The following is a 17,163-nucleotide window of genomic DNA, read 5'->3' as shown; positions in this document are numbered from 1 at the left end:
GAGGCGGGCTGCGCTGCAGCATTACCACAGTCTGTCTATAAAGTAGGTAAAGTTCAGTCTCACATGTGCTGAATCTCAGACATGCCCTCATAATAAGATATTTTGGTAATTAAACGTGCATGCACTCCTCTCCACTTTCGCCTCGGTTGGCAAATGGTTCTCCATGACAGCACAGAGTGCAGTGTAATACCTGTCAGCTGACGGGGCTGCTCGGGGGGGTATGTGCGCTGGACGTGGCAAACTGCTGTTTTCATGGACAGCTGTTTCTCTATTTAACTATTTCCTCATCAGATTTAGTCCTGACCTGCGTGTTTAATTCTTTCAGGAAGATATCAAATTTATAGCACGAACAGCAATCAGTTTTTCAACTGCTGTGATCCCCCCCCCCCAATGGATCTACAATGTGATCATTAACTTTATGTACGTTTAGTTAATTTCAGGTCAATTCAGTTTCAAATTTCTAGCTTTTATTTTCAGACAACTTTAGAACTTGCAAAGGTGAGTTGTCTAACTCAAATCTTTTGACCAGAAATCGATTGAAAGACACTAAGTCTTCACTCAAAGAAACATAATTGGCTTTGTCAATTATTATTAAACTCAACACAAATAAATTAAGTTTGTTAATGGAACCACTACTCAACAAATACTGAAACACATGACAATACAGTCTGCATAAAGAATCAGTTTGGAGAAGCTGGTAATGTCCAGAGTTCTTTTTGTTTTTTTTTCCTCTCATATTTGTGGTTTCAACTCAGTCACTTTTACAGCTGCTGTATTTCTGTGAGTGACTATCAGGTGATCATGTGACCAATATTGGTTATTTTGCAGATTTTTCATTCTTGTCCCTTGCCACAACAAATTCAATGTTTCAAGAAATTTATTAGTATATGCATTAACATGCCATCAGTCATTTCCATACAATGAAAAACTTACACCCTAGCTGCTCTCCAATACAGTGTGTACATAAGATACCGTCATTTAACACATGGTAAAACAGTATAAATGAGTACACCCCCCCCCCCCCCCCCCATTAATAAGTAGGCCGAGAACAGAAAAAGGTGAATTGATAGCTACTTGCCCCCGTGCCCTGAGTGGCACACACGTTAAAGCTGAAAACTAGCAAAATTTGCCTTTATGCCACCTGAAAGAAAACAGCCTTTGCTGTATCTTTTACAATGCAGTCAGTCTTCTTAGACCAGTTATCAGAGCTCTCACGTCTCCCCTGCAGGACTGTTCTATCATTTGTGTCAATCCATGATGGTGTCATCTGCAAATTTGATTACCTGGTTATTCTGATATTTTGCTACACAGTAATGTAAATAAACACTCACACAGTGGCCTGAAACTGCAATCCTGGAGCCCCTGTGCTCACAATAATATTTACAATTTATACAACGACAATATATGTAATTTTGCAGACTCTGCGACCAACGCACCAGCACATTAGGCTGCATTTGGCCTTTTAACTTTAAAAGTGAGACTTATTTGCTGCCTGAGTAGAGCTCTCAGCAGGTCAAAAATATTACAACCAGAATTAAACCGGCCCGTCCAGCATCATCACATAAAATCTTGGGCCCAGCCTGACTCCTCCAAATTGCTCCATCAGAAAAGCCCTCTGCCCCAGCTGGGGGCAAGTACAGAGAGCCCATGGAGCCTGGTTGCTCCCTCTCACTCCCTTTATTTATTTTTTTAAAAAAATTATAATTTTTTTTTTCACAGCCCCAACCCTACACGTCCTGGCCAATTAGTGCATATTTTCGGCCTGAATCCATCAGGACCGGTCGGGACCTGGTTTGAGATTGAGAACTCTATGCTCGAGTTCCTGGTGCAGTCACAAATGTTGTTGGTTGACACACTCAACAAAAAATGTGACCTTATTGTATGTGACATTTGCTTTGTTATTTGTGTTGCATGAGCGTGTGCACAAGAGGTGTGTCTGTGTGTGTCAGCAATTAATGAAATTAATTAATTAATTAATTATTTGAATAATCAAACAGTGATGCTGGTCAAGGGTGGTCCACAAAATACTAAAACAGTATTGCTGTTTGCAAAACTGTGGGAAAACGGAACAACCCTCCTCTCTCAGGATACCCTCATTGTGTAATGTTGATAGGTTCACAGACGGACACACACACACACACACACACACACACACACACACACACAGAAAAACACACACACACACACACACATGTACATAGACCTCATGGGAACTAGCTGGCAGAGTGGGTCACTCAGAAGAACAATGCTAATCTGTGCTCCAGTCACTGTGGAAGTACAGGAAATAATAAAGATAGCTGTGTTCTTTGTGGGAAGTCGGAGCTGGGTATTATGTTTGGTGTCAGCAGAGATCCAACAACAGTTATAAAGGCCACACTAAAAGAGATTTATTACATAAAAAAGGTCCAAGTCAGAGAAAACATGACCAAAAACAGCTTGTATAAATGTTCAAATTTTCAGTGATAGTTATCATACAAAATGCAAATATCTTAACAGCAGAGATATCAAAGCAGTGATACACTTCATATTAATAACAAACGGCTTATACAAACTGTCCGGATATGTAATTGTAAAAGTAGAAGCACGTTGGTGTATGATATGATTCTGTTGCAGCTTTTACTTTGACCCTTTTACCTTTACCTCTACATTCACTACAATACTGGCAAACGTTTCCATAATAAATCAACAATCATTAGTGTTGAACCCACCCCTTCCCCTCTCACACACTCTCACACACTAACACAGGTTACATCTGTGCATACAGAAACACTCATACTCTGTCACTGGCATGAGCTCGGCCTTCGAGCTGATGTTGAATCATAGACTTCAGAGCACTGTACCTGCAGAGGGGGAAACACACATGATTAAAGACACTTTCACACATGCACTGCAAACCTAAAATTATCAAGACATTACCCGGAGGAGCTGTATGCGAGAACACAAATGTTTTTTATTTGGACTACCCTGCTAGCTCCCAGTACAGAGTCCACGTAATGTCTGATTGAGCCCATGTCCAGTCAGCAAGTGGGTGTTTATTACATTTCTATGATGCGGCTTGCATGAAACCGTTAGGAAACTAACAGCGAAAGGTGTGGAGGAGTCATTTACATGTCGATGGCAAACGGAAATGTCTAACTTTGGAGATGACAAGATTTGGGATCTTCTGTCGGCAAGGGCAGAAGCTGAAATCGTCAGACAAAGCTACAGCAAGAGACATTGTTGTTTATGACCAAATTACAGAGCGGCTATGCGACCGTGGTGCAGTCCGCATAATGTTGTGCCCCTGCAAGTTCTACACCAGCACCACACTTTGTCTAAACCTCCTTTAATAGCCTCTGACACAAACAATCTCCTGTTGAGTGCTACATTTGTGAAAGAGAAATCTTTTCAGTATTCTTTTCGGTTTTAAGCAGGAACTTGAGATGTTCAACTTAAGATCTGGTCACAAATATATATACCGTCTAACTCTAACACAGTAAGTGTGTGTGTAGTAGAATATGCTTGTGTATGTAAATAAAGGAATAAATCATATATTTGAGACCACATGCCCCAAGTCACACACAAACAAAATGAGTCACGGGGCAAAAATCTCAGTCATGAGAATGAATGATTACACAATCTTATAAACAGTTAGTGACAAATGTTTCACATAAACAATGTCCTCATTGAGGGTCTTGTCTTGACTACGTACTCGTCAGTCACAGATATTGGCTTCACATAAAAAAAACAACATTAGGCTCCACTAAATGACACTTTGTCTGGATTGGAACTAGTTTTGTAACTCTTGTTTGCTGAGTAGAGAGGCTCTTAACTTACTTTTTGGTCAGCTTGTTTATTTCACGTTCCTCTTCCTCTTTAAGTTTCTCTACAAAGCTGTCTAAAACAGGAATCTCAAACTTTATGTATTGGGCAACCTGGGGAGAAAAAGATTAAAACATATCAGCACATATATCAGCAAAAGGGAGCTACATGTCCTCAATGACATGATACTAACTGCATCCATACTCTGAGTGCACAGGCATCCAAATAGCATTCATACTCGTTTTCTCTGTCCAGATAAAGAAATCAAAACCATAAGATTAAAATAATAAATACTTAAAATCGACCTAAGTTGACTGTAACACAAGATGATAACCTTCCAGCAGAAATAGAAATAGAAGAATAGCTCTAACCACTATTTTACAGGTTCAGTTCACCTCATGAACAACATCCACACAGACAAAGTCAACTATGTTTTTTTACATTTGTAGAACTATCGCTGCACAATTGCATCAACTCCTCTTGCACTTCAAAAATGATTTTTAAATATATTACGCCTAGCAAAGTGATCTTATTCTTAACACTAATATGTAAGCGTTATTGATGTTACAGAGCTGTTTTTGTCGCTGGCTATTATCAAATGTTGTTGTTTACCACATTGCATTGTGGGATACTAATGCCAGCATAGTGTCCAGTTTTTTTTTACTCTGCCATTCACATGTTAGTTTCATACTTAGGTTTTGGACAAACAAAAAAATCTCACACACTGTTTTAGTGTCCTAAATGGCATGTTAGAACGGAAATTTGGAAGCTGACTATATTTTTAGTGCAAAGATATTCTAATGTGTTCTGTGGTTCATCCACAGTGATCATTCATTCCTATAAAAGTTAGTCAGTGGCATATGATGCCAAAAACGCTTTGGTGGTATGACATTACCAAGAGCTGCATTGTGGGGCCTAGAACAGCTAACTTTTGGTTTAGCGCTCCACTAACTTGAATGGGGTCACAATCATTTAATATTGTGGCTCTTGTACTGGACCTAATGAATCAAATCCCAGTAGTGAAACAAGTAATTTCACTGTGATTTTTATGCAAATTTTTTTTTAAAAAAGTGTCCCTGAGCAGACGGCTCTTTCACATTGTAAGTCAATGGGAAAACATCTTTTTGGGCCAAATGTCATCACACGACTGTGTAATTCCACTTTTGGCCTTTATGTAAACTTGGCTTCAAAGCCTGGCGCTGTTCCTGGGGGTTTCCTCAAAGTGCACTATATTGTTTCTACAGTAGCCCAGAGCGGACAAACCAAACGCTGGCTCTTAATCAGGCCATCTGCATTTATTTGCATCGGCCACTGAAGTTCTACATACTTGGCACATTGAAGAAGTTTCCTTCTGATGCCATTACATCCTACACACTAGGACCTTTAATGCTCTGAGTAACACGAACAAAATGTCATTTATCTCCACTGTGTTATGGTCGAGGCAGAAACAACAGTTGTTTCCAAACATGGACAAAAAGCAAAACTGTGGCTACATACAACTAGAGGTAAGTCAGATTTTTTTTAATTAGCTGATCTTACTGAGTTGCCACACACTGTATGAGAGTCATTCCCTCTAAGACAGTAAAGAAAAGTTTTCGGCAACAGGTTTTATTTATTACTCAGTGCAGTCACAACATACAATCGGCCATCTCAGCCTATTGTTACATCAGTCCCCAAACAGGATATCTTTTCTCAGAAAGCTAAATTTAACCTGACCGTCTATCATTGGTCCATTGTGTCATTGTGTGTCTGTGTTGAGGAATATACACAAAAAATGAAAAAAGGGGGTCACTTATTGAGAAGAAGATGAGAGAACAGAGCTGTGGGAGGAGGTCCAGACTCACATCGTATGTGACTTCCTCTCCCAGGTCGGCCTCCGTGATCAAGATCTTAGAGATTTTCTCACAGGGTCCATAAAGCACACGAGCCACCAGCGGGTATTCACCATCCCTCAGGCGGGTCCTTTCTACAAGGTTGTACACACAAAGAAAATAAGAAACCACAAACACACACACAATTTTTCTATTGACAAAACTGCAATGGAAGAAAGACCGACTTACCACCAGACTCATGCACCATATACAGGACAAACTCTTCAGGTTTATTCTCCACCTTAAAAATACGTAAATACAATTATTTTTAGTTTTGCTTAACCCTGAAACCTGAGTAAATTGACATGATTTCTTTTGAAAACATTGGAAGAAGGCAATGAGCAACAAAAATAGAAATTACCCAAATGAGCAAGAAATAAGTATAAAGTACAAGAAAACTAACTGAAATTTTAAATTGAAAATTATCCTCTTAAGAAGGATAATTGATAGTTTTAAATATATAATTAAGACCATTTGCTATAAATATTGTTATTGCCTAGATTTTTTTTCCTCCAGTGTTTTTCTTTTTTTCCACAACATTTTTTTGCACAGTTTAAAAAACATATTTTCTACATTTACAAATTTCTTGCAATTTTTGGTGCATTTGCCTCTTTTTCCATTTTGAAAAAAAAAGCCACCAGTTTGCTCAGGGTTCAGAAGTTTAGAAACTTGAGAAAGGCATCTAAAAGCAGCACAAAAGAAGTGATATCGCCCAGGGTTTTAAAGGGTTAAACACCCCTTGAAATTTACTCAGAGTCTCACTGCCTACCCTAAACTTGTGTAGTAGCAGGTTGAGGACTTGTCCGGTCGTCATTGAGCTGTTCACTCGTACGTTAGTGACTGAGCCGTAGGCTGGAGTAAATACAGATGTCTGAAAGCAAAAGAAACAAAAATGCAGAAATAACTGAGAGAACGAAAAAAACTGGGAACATCACTTTATCAACATGAGGAGGGATTCCTGGACATGAACACCGTGGACATTTATAACAGGAAGGAAACCCCTCAGTTTGTAGCTGGAATACGTTCAATAAAAACACACACACGCACACTGTATTCAGGAGAAACTGAATGCAGTGTATCCTTGTATTCTGTGGAACAGTAATGAAATCTGCCCACAGCTATTGTGAAATTCAGCCCAAGTACGGGCGCAGCAGCACAGGAAACTCCTGCCCTTGTGCAGCTGGAGCTGTGTCAACAATGGGATACACTAATGCTGGTGCTCGTGTGTGTTCTGTTTACTGTACCTTGTGGTTGTAGAAGTGTCCATTGATTGAGAACCTGTGTGTGCGCAAACGTTGCAGATCTCTGGCAGTGTGTGTCTTTGACCTCCTCTGGACCTGCATGAAGGAAGCATCACTCCTGGTTCTCAGCAGCTGAGGAGAATCCTCCTCCTCCTGACCCGCCGTGTCATCACCTCAGGGTCAACAAAAACACACCTCTCTCTTTACGCAGGCATCAGATGGTGCATGCTTTTATACACATCAGCAGCTATGCATGACAGTTACACTGAAAACGTAGCGACAAAAGCACATGATAATCACATGTTTGGAGGATGAAATTTTAATGTTTACGTAATTTTGACAATTTGAAGTTAATAAGCAAGTTTAACTTTATAATGAGTAATGGCTACAGAAAAATGAAACCATCTGTATTTAGACTGCTTCCCTATGAACCTCGATCTCACTATGTAATTCTGTCTACCACTGGGAATGATCTCTCGTAAAATGAGGGCCCAGTATTGATCTAGTCAGGCAACTTATTACCATTCTTTCATGTCTCCATTGAAGACTACCCCTTTTCCACTAAATTTAACATGTGTGCAGGAAAAGCTCCCTGTTTTTTGTCACATTCAATGTCACGCATGGGCCAGAAAAAGTATCTGGAGTGTGAAAATTAAATGAAAATACTCAGCCATTTCAGCGTAGTCGTGAGTGTTCAATGTTTCTCATGTCAAAAACAACATAATAGTAAATCCCAGACAAATGATCTGGTTTAGCAAAGTAAATGCAATTTGTACAAAGAAAAAAACAACAAAGTTCTTTATTTGTTTCAAGGCCAAAAGGCCAATGTCAGAGCCATGGCTAAGTAGTCTGATGTTGATTATTTATAGAGCTGGTGATCTGATCAAGATGGCATCTCATGTAATCTGAGCTCAACACGTGAGCCAGCCTTTCCTATGGAACTGCTGAATGAAGCACTTGTTGAGCTCTAATTTGCTTCATGTGTTCGTAATCTGCATAAATCCAGCAGGTGAGCGTGTGTGAGAGGGATTGCACGTGTCTGTTACTCACAAGCAGGTGTGGTGTTTCTGCCCAGTGAGTTATTGTTAGACTCCGCTGAGAGCTGCTTTGCCACAGCATCGTTTCTGTAGAGCCAGAGCAACAATGTGTTTATCATCTGTTAGCAGTCAACACTCTACAGTGTTCAACACTTAAGATGCATCTAGGTGTTTCGAAAATAACATTTAGCTGATCTTGACTCAAACAAAGTCTATTTTCTAGATTTTTTTCAGGACTTTTAACTGCATCTCAGTGAAGATCGTATCCTGGAAAAGCTAGCGTGAGAAATTGAGTTAAAAAAAACAGTTTAGCATTTTGGGAAACACAATTAAACACCCCACTCTTCCTCTCTTGATCTACTGCACACACCTTTTGAATCTTTTGGAACCCTCAGTATCCCTTTTTTGAGTAAAAATGTGTATGCTGGTGCTCCAGCAGCATATGCAATCACTCACTCAGCTCTAGTGCAATGGGCAGACTTAACATTTTTGCACCTTTAAGCACTGAGAGAGGCCTCAAGGAGCTTCAATTATTTTCTTTTATGCAAAGTCCAGTCTTTCAACTGATATATTCTGCCAAGTTTTAATTATGTTATGTCACTAAATACTAAGAAGTTAAACCAAACTTTTCGTTCCAGGCTTTCCGAGGGCCTCCTCTAATCACTCCCCCTTTTCCCTCCTTGCGTTTGCTAAGCAAACTTTTATTTTTTAAACAAACTACGACTTCCATGGTCAATATTACTTTCATTATAGATTATTCCGCCATCTACAATCATTTCTTGATCAGTTTATTTATTTTATTGATTAATTAAAGCAATAAAAATATCTGAAAAAAACCCTCATGTATTCAAATTGCTGGTTTTAAAATAACCGTCCAAAATCAAAATATATTCAACTTATTATCATATGTGACACATCTGAGAAATTGGAGCCATTGAATGTTTTGGACATTTAAACATATTTCCAATCCAAAAAATAAAAATGCATACATTTTTGCATTTTGTTAGTTAATTTCTTAATGCGTTTTATTATTCATGTTTCATTCACTATTGGGCTACATGCTGTAGTCAGTAAAATCTTCTCTTATTTTATCTTTTGTAAATTCTAACGTATCTCTAAATCTTAAATAAAGCACCATTATGTACTTCACATGTACAAGGAGTTTTCCTAGTTTCCTTAAACACATAATACAGGGTGGGGATGCAGGTGAACGAGGTCAGCTGTTGGAGTTTGAATTTCTCTGCTATTGTGTGAGAGGTCCCTGCTGACGCTGTTGTAACACAACCCACATCTGTTTTTGTAGCACATGAATCTGCAGTCAGACTGTACCAGGTTGTCATACCGGTTCAGGCGGAATCTTTCGTTATCGTCGTACATCTGAAGTCTGATTGGTCGGCGCAGACCCCAGTAGATATTCAGCAGCCCCTCAAGGATGAGCTCTCCATCCTCCTGCACACGCATGCAAACACACACACACACACACACACACACACAGACACACACACGCACACACACAAAACAATAATCAGCACTCGTGGTCAGAGGGGATATCCTGCTGGCCGCCTGCCACAGGGGCTCAATATCAGGTGTACGTGCAGAAACAGTCGCTCACAGCTACAGGGTGAACCTCTCATCTTGGAGAAACCCGTCTGGTGTGACCCACCTTTTTTTGAACAGTACAAGGGTGAAGTCATGTCTGAGAAGGCAGCAATAATGAGAATAGAGACATGACTGCTTCAGGTCACGTACACACAGGGGGAAGGCGTTTTGATATCACAGAACTGAAACTGTAAATTTAGAAGAAGTTGTGCTGATGCATGAATTCATAAGTAAGGAGATTAAACAGTGTCAGCCACTTTGGCACCTTTTCACTTGGCTTTTCAAAGTAAAGCTAAAAATAATAACAATCAACTAGAATTACCGCGTCATGGTTATATGCCTTTCGCGAACCCGTTTAGTAGAACTTACAGTTTGCATTCTGGTGTGTGAAAATATGCGTTTCACACATATCTTCCCATCAGCAGCACAAAAGATCCATACATTTGTTATAGTGTCAAGGTGGACACATAAGATTAGGTTTGCCAATTCAGTATCTGACCAAATGTCTCCCCTTCTGTTTCTGAGTTATGACATTAAATAAAGGCCAGAAAAGTGTTTCGTCATAAAAACAAAACATTGTTTTGTGAGGTCACAGTAACTTTGAGCTGTGACCTTCAACAACCAAATTCTAAATCAGTTCATTCTTGAGACGTTTGTGCCAAAGATATTTTATTTTATCCATATTGCCCAGCCCTACTAAAAACTGAGGCCAGCTAATCAAAAAATATGGCTGTAGTTTAGAAGTCTATACATTGAGATAAAGTCAGAAATACTGTCAGGTATTCTCATTGTCTAGGAGCATGTGACCACTCACACACTTATGCCTATAAAAGCAGTTGGCTTGTGGATCTCTGACTGCTTTAAAAGCCATGTGGTGTTTACACACAAACAGCTTATGAAGCTGAACCAATTCTTCATGCTGGGCCTCTAAATGCAGGCCTTTTATGTTTGTAGACTGTTATGTAGACTGTCACGCTGCATGGATAACTTGTGGCTGACATAGTTATTTCTGACCATTATGTCATAGTTATGTATGATCGAAAGCAGGCTTGATAGTGAGAACTGTGCAAATTGATGAAAAATATTATATAAAAGATATGAAATCAGTCATTTTTAGTGCCATATTTAGTTAGAAAATCATTTTAAAACTGAAATTTAAGGGAAAAGAGTTTTCATAGGTAAGACAGATTGCTCCCTGGGCTTCATTGTTAACTGGAATATAAACATTCAAAGCAGCTGCACCAGCAAACCTCGCTGACCCGCCACTCCTAAGCTTCCTGAGTAAGAGTGAACACACCCTCAAACACACACATGCACAGACACACGCACATTCACAGAGAAGGGAGTAAGGTCAGCAGAGCTATTTTTGGAAGTAACGGTTAATCGCTCTGCATCAGGGTGCCTCTATAAAGCCTGGAAACACACTCCCCTCCAGTCATACTCAACTGAGCCGACTAGACATCACTCCGTTTGACTCTGCATGTCAACGCTACAAGTCAAGCCTCAAGGGTGAGAATGCCTCTTCTTTTTTTTGGTATTATTATCAGCTAATATTTATTATAATGGGGTTACAATTTAATAATTTCTGTAAGTAGATTTTAACATTACATAACTTATTTTACTTAATTCAGATGTAGAAGATTAGGGACACAAAGTTAAATTTAGTTTCTGAAGCTCAGGACAGAACCTTCTTAAAAACAGAAAAGTACAATCACTATCTAGATTTGTTTTTTTAGTAAATGGTATCATCATATGTCATTGAAGTCTGCAGACAAAGAGTCACGGTCTCACTGTTTTATTTTTCCTCTTCTGCTACAGCATGAAACGCAGGCGGCTGTTGCCTCCCCTGCCTCTCTTACCCACCATCACTGAGACGCTCGAGGACTCCCCTGCCCACCTGTCATCCTCTCAATCTACCCAGAGCTCCCAGTCTCTAGAGGACTACATGACAAGCATCCAGGCTCTTGCCTGCCCTGCTGAGACCCCGAGCTGCGGTCCCGTCCGACTCCAGAGGTCCCCCAGGCTGCGGCAGTTCTCAAAGGCTCAGATGAAGCTCTCTGTGACAGCCGCACTTCCTCGCGGCTCTCCCCGCACACTAAGGACTTCCAGACATTACAGTCTGGGTCTAAACAGCTCAGAGGATTTTTCTCTCAAGATTAGCAGAGAAAAAGACTGCCGGGGCAAAGACCCTGTGGACTGGCTGTTTGGACAGATAAGGACTTAAAGGGAGATGTTGCTGTGGGACGCACTGAAAGCACTTTGGTGGAATATCTCATATTCAAACAAGGCTGGAAGAACCTGTTCTGTTTATCAAGATTACAGCAGCGCAATGTCTGATGGGACTTATTATGAAGGCTGAACGCAGACATGATCAGCATATGTCTCGGGAGAAAAGTGGAGATCTATTTATTTCTATGCACTGAGGACTCAAGTCTACATGTTTACATTGTTGGATATTTTGTAATGATGTAAAGGATAAGGTTTCTAATAAAGTACTAAAATAATCATGAAGATTTTTTTCTCTGCTGTTTAATTTACAAAAGAGCTGGATGACATCACATCTCAAACCTTCCTGAAAATATAGCTGAATTCACTTGTAATTAATCAACAATTTTAATAATTGTTTGGAGTCATTTATCAAACAAAATATTAAACATTGTCTAGTTCCAGTTTTTTAAAATGTAAGAATTTGCTGCTCTTTTTTCTATTATCTCTTGTGAACTGAATCTCCTTTAGTTTTGGATTGTTGGTCAAACGAAACTAAAGACATCAACCTGTTCTCTGGGAACTTGTGCTAGACAGTTCTCTTGTTTCTGATATATAAATACTAAATGACATTGAAAAAAATAAGTAGTTGAACTTGATAATCTGATAATAAAAAAGTAATCATTAAAATGCTGCTGACAGGGTTGCGAACATGGATGTTGTGGACAGGCTCCATCACCTTGGGGTGATGTGGTTACGGCTGTTACCATATTATTATCCAGTCATGAAACTAAGGGCATCTGCTCCAGTACAAGGATTTGAGGTACTTGTAAACCCACTATTTTTTTAGTTACTAGTTAGTTTTCAGATTCAAATAAATAACACAAAATATAATCATCAAATTATCACAATATATTATCACAGACAGATAAGATAGGACTGTATTGATATCCTGGGTGATATTCACAAAGAAAGACAAATCCCAGAATTCCACTGTCATCTAGTGGTAATCCGTGACACTACAGTGGTGGCCTTTTAAACCAAAAAGTATCTGACACAGCCACCAGAGGGAGCTACATGCACATCTGTTGATATTTATGTTAATGCAGCAGACATGCACAGGCAAATACATTCAGCCACTCCTGTGTTAAACTGAGCGCAGTATTGACTCAGATCAAACTATTATATTTTGCTCCAACCTGGAAAAATTATCTTGAGATTAAAAAAAAAATCATTAATCAAAGGGTTTACAGCCCTTTTAACACAAATCCTCATGCTAAAGTGCTCTTGAGCTAGCTAGGCTGAGAAAGCAGAACAACACCTTCAGAAATCAGCGTGACCTTCAGCTAACACAGTTGTATTCTTAAACATTCAAGTTGGAGCTTGTTTTCTTATCAAAAATCCTGGTTCAGTTTACTGCTGATGTCACTGAGCTTCCAAGTCAAACCACCTGACATTTCCGCCCACAACATGACTAACGCTCATCACCTGACCACACCTGTAAAGCATGACCATAATGTAATGTTAAAACAACAAATCAACTTGTTTTTTATTCCCACACAGAACCGTTTTACATCAGTCCAGATAATTAATAGAAATTAACTCTTAGTCATGTCATCACAGTAAACGCCTGTTAATAATGTTGATCATCTACAACTGGTTTTGATCAGGATTCGTGGCCACTGTATTTTCCGGGAAGCACATTAGGAGTTTTTAAATTTTGGTCTTAGGCCAGCTTACAACCCAAGAATGTTGCTGCTGAGTAACTTTTACCCTCATTTCCACAAAATATGTAATGAGTCAATAGTGAGCAACCTTTGGCCTAAACGGCATCACCTCTAACAATGACCCCTCTTACACTGCCTGTTAAAGGTGGGAGTACTGAATTATGCTCCACCATAGGTGCTAGTAAAAGCACCATGTCTGAATAAAAAAGACAACCAGCAGGACAGGAGCATGAACAGGACAAGTGGGATGTTTTGACCACATGCTATGTGTGAAACCCACTGCAGGAAATTTTAAAAAGCAGCTAACTGTCTGCAAATTGGGAAAACAATGAGGTTCCCAAGCTCCTTACCCTCTGAGCAGAGGACAAGATCAGCTGCCATATAACAGGGACAGTAAATGATTGGAATGCCATGTTATGCCATTGTGATACTTTCAAGGTTTCTCTGTTTAAAAAGGCTAATGTCACTATATCAAGGTAAATGCACTTGCACTTTTATAGCGCCTTTATAGTCTTTTGACGACTCAAAGCACTTGTCACACTTGCACTTTCACACACACAATTATACACTAGTGGTTGAAGCTACCAAACAAGGTGACACATACTAATCAGTTAAACATTCACACCAACTCACACACCCATGCCAACACTGTCACAGGAACAATTTGGGGTTCAGTATCTTGCCCAAAGATACTTGCAAGACTGGTGGAGCTGGGGAAAAACTTGATCTTTTGATTAGTGAACAACCTGCTCTACCTCCTGAAACACAGTCACTACATGTTAAGCATGAATTATTACAGCAAGACATAAGAGCATATTACATAAAGAAACACCACTTTCTCATCATTGGCCATACTGTGACAGTATGTGCTGTATACAAGCATTACCATTGTCAACATGCTTTCACAATGTATTTTGTACACTAACAATACACTGACAAGGTTTATTTTGTCGCTGTTCTGAAGTTTCTAATCCAATCATGTGATCTTTCTCGGCGTATGCTTTTTCTTAATGGATGTTCAAATTCACCTCATGCATGTTGTTTGGAAAGCTGATATTAAAAGTTGTAAGTGTCCCCTCTGGAGCTTTTGATTGTATTGAATAATCTGACCATGCACACAACTGATTTTCAAATGATATTTGAACATTTTCATGTTCATAACAAAAGTAATTGAACTGGCTTAGATATGAGATTGTTTGGTGCGTGGCTGTTTTCAGCATCAAGAATAAAGGTTCAATCTAAAAAAAAAATTCTGTAGCTTCAAATTGTGAATCTACTAGCTCTTGTGGTTTCGTTTCTTTTGTTTTATTAAAGACAATGAGTCAGGGATTTTGTCCAAATTAAACTCTTGCCTCTGCTCCTGCACTTACATCACCAGCTAGAGATCAGTAGGACTGAGTCAAAGCCTGTAAAGATGACACATAAACAACAAACAATGATGTACTACATGTACCTGTATTCTTTCATTTAGTATAGCAGACAGAGAATTAATGATGGACATCAACAAAGTGGTTCATCAAAGCTACTACCAGCAAAATTTATGACATAAAGTGGGATGGCTGCTCTTTAATGCCAGTTACTCTTGAACACTAACAACAAACTAGAAAATGAGATTTTTTTAGTGTTCCTGCAGCTGAGAGTATGGTGACTTCTTTATGATCACCAATAATATTTCAGCATTAACAGTATGTCAGAGAATTTTTAGGATTTCAGAGTCTGGGACAGGAATGCCGGCACGCAGCATGCAGTGAACAATGCTAACAGCACCAACAGCGCAGGCGGGTGGGGGTAGTAACGCTGTCACACCACCTTGGGTCATGATGGTGTTATCAGCGGTAACCGCCGCATGAGGACAGTGCAGAGCGACAGCGAAAAACTAGGCAGTGGGATACGGTTACAGTCAGTAATGAGGTGGATGCACCACTAGGTATACGGGTAGGTTACTGAGGAGGAAGCAGGTAGACTCTTCGATATATTCCAGTGACTTTTTGGCGAATAGGTTAAATTACTGTAAGCGGTCAGAAAAAGGGGTGGGCATACATTGTACAATGACATAAATGGGCATTGGAAAACTACCCAGGGTTTTTAGTTGTGCGTGTGTGTGCATGTGTGTGTATGTGTGTGTGAGTGTGTCCCTATTTATAATTCTGTGTCTCCTCTCTAATGTCTAATTTTTTGGGGGGTCTGTGAACACAGTGCAGAACCTTATATGATTTTTTTTCCCCTCAGCAGCAGTTTGTGGAATCTGAGTCACGGGATGGTTAACTGATCATTTAATCTGATCAGAGCTGGTCAGATCAGATCGATGGACAAGAGCAGCAGCTGCTGTAAAGGCGTGCGTGCAGATTAGTTTCACTTTAACTGGGCATCGCGCTCCACTGCTCCGACTGTGCCTTAAGTGCGCTCTGTGGCCCGAGAGTGCTGCAATGAATAACCAAACAGTGAATTTATATTTCATAAGCTCTCAATGAACGGTCCGGCTCCAAAAATGTAAAAAACATGAATACGTGGCAGAAGATGTTGTTACCACAAATAAATTAATGTGTGGGAAACACTGGTTGTTGACAAAATATCTGATGCTATGCATCATACAAAGTTAGCTGAATATGAGTGAGTCATTGTCACTTTAAAGTGAGTCATTGTCCTTCCCTGTTTCATTTCATTTCTTTTTTCCACATTTATCACCAAAATGCAGCCGCAGACAACTTGTCTGATAACACAGAAAGCGACATCTAATGTAGAATCATCGGTTTTCACGGCAGTAGGCTCTTTCTACAGCTATCACACCTATATATAATTACAAATATATATTTAGGTCATTCTACAAGTCTGGATTGAATCAATTTAGCTATGAATGAAGCAACACTGTTTTGTTGAATTACTGACTTGCATTTCCAGCAAAGTTCAAAGATGACATGATTTTAAAATCCCACATTAGAGCTCAGAGGACGCATTACAAATTGTGGTGGTATGATGCAATGTGTTGAGTCATTCTCTATGATGAGTTTGATGTGACATCTTCTCATTAAATATCAAGGTTCAGTAAAAACAACCTGTAAAAAAGGTTCAAGCTATTCTATCTTTAATTTTTATTAATATTATGTCAATACTGTGATAATATAATTGGTTCCTGTACTGTACATGTGTATGTTGCATTCCATGTACACATATTATGACCATGACTGTGGGGGGATTTTCCCAGAATGAGAAAATGTAGTGAGTCTGGCGGGTGGGACAAAAAAGAGGGACAGATCATGGCCACCCTGCCCTGCACCCACAGACACACACATACACACACACACACACAAACACACACAATCACACTCACTCACTCACTCACTCTAAAAAACCTGCTGGTGAACACAAAGGGAAACTCCAGACCATAAACCCATAGAATAGCTATCAAACAAATAACCAAAAACACCACAACAGCAAAACGTTTAGTGTGGAAATACTTTGTTAGTGGTTAGTGTATATTACTGAAATTTGAGACTCCTTCCATTTTCATTTTCAGGGAAAAGGTTTTTTTTGTGATTGTCAGCTGTTTGGTATGTTGTAAAAGAACCCAGGAATGGCAGGTCTGTTCTCTGAACTGCTGGCACACATGAAGCTTACTCGTTCTCAGGTCTTTTGTCCTCGAATCTGTCTGAAAATCAAAATGCTGGTTCAACTGGTTCCAGTT

General features: G+C 39.5%; 2 protein-coding genes across 2 annotated transcripts in view; one reads left to right on the top strand and one right to left on the bottom strand.

Moving 5' to 3' along the window:
• Positions 1–2,225: 2,225 nt before the first annotated feature.
• Positions 2,226–17,163, bottom strand: part of rassf4a (Ras association domain family member 4a) — a 24,928-nt gene continuing 9,990 nt past the window's right edge. Inside the window, exons 4-11 of the mRNA XM_042502186.1 lie at positions 9,293–9,399; positions 7,964–8,037; positions 6,917–7,086; positions 6,442–6,543; positions 5,862–5,913; positions 5,646–5,767; positions 3,817–3,914; positions 2,226–2,840 (exon numbers count right to left, since the gene is read on the bottom strand). Of these exons, the coding sequence (XP_042358120.1) occupies positions 2,771–2,840; positions 3,817–3,914; positions 5,646–5,767; positions 5,862–5,913; positions 6,442–6,543; positions 6,917–7,086; positions 7,964–8,037; positions 9,293–9,399 (795 nt within the window). The 3' untranslated portion in view covers positions 2,226–2,770. The remainder of the gene's footprint in view (positions 2,841–3,816; positions 3,915–5,645; positions 5,768–5,861; positions 5,914–6,441; positions 6,544–6,916; positions 7,087–7,963; positions 8,038–9,292; positions 9,400–17,163) is intronic.
• Positions 10,948–12,060, top strand: LOC121954590 (protein DEPP-like). Its single transcript, XM_042502189.1, has 2 exons — positions 10,948–11,058; positions 11,368–12,060. Exons 1-2 carry the CDS (start codon positions 11,030–11,032, stop codon positions 11,771–11,773), a joined length of 435 nt encoding a protein of 144 aa, XP_042358123.1. The 5' UTR covers positions 10,948–11,029; the 3' UTR covers positions 11,774–12,060.

Source organism: Plectropomus leopardus, chromosome 15 (genome assembly GCF_008729295.1).
Source record: "Plectropomus leopardus isolate mb chromosome 15, YSFRI_Pleo_2.0, whole genome shotgun sequence".
Classification (NCBI taxonomy): domain Eukaryota; kingdom Metazoa; phylum Chordata; class Actinopteri; order Perciformes; family Serranidae; genus Plectropomus; species Plectropomus leopardus.
The sequence above is the reverse complement of the archived record's forward strand: the minus strand, read 5'-3'. Positions and strand labels throughout refer to the sequence as shown.

What these genes read in the sequence shown, in the direction of transcription:
- LOC121954590 (XM_042502189.1), top strand. Translation starts at nt 11,030, where the DNA reads ATGTCAACGCTACAAGTCAAGCCTCAAGG. An exon ending in CTACAAGTCAAGCCTCAAGG is followed by an intron (nt 11,059 to 11,367) that starts GTGAGAATGCCT and finishes CTTCTGCTACAG; the next exon opens with CATGAAACGCAGGCGGCTGT.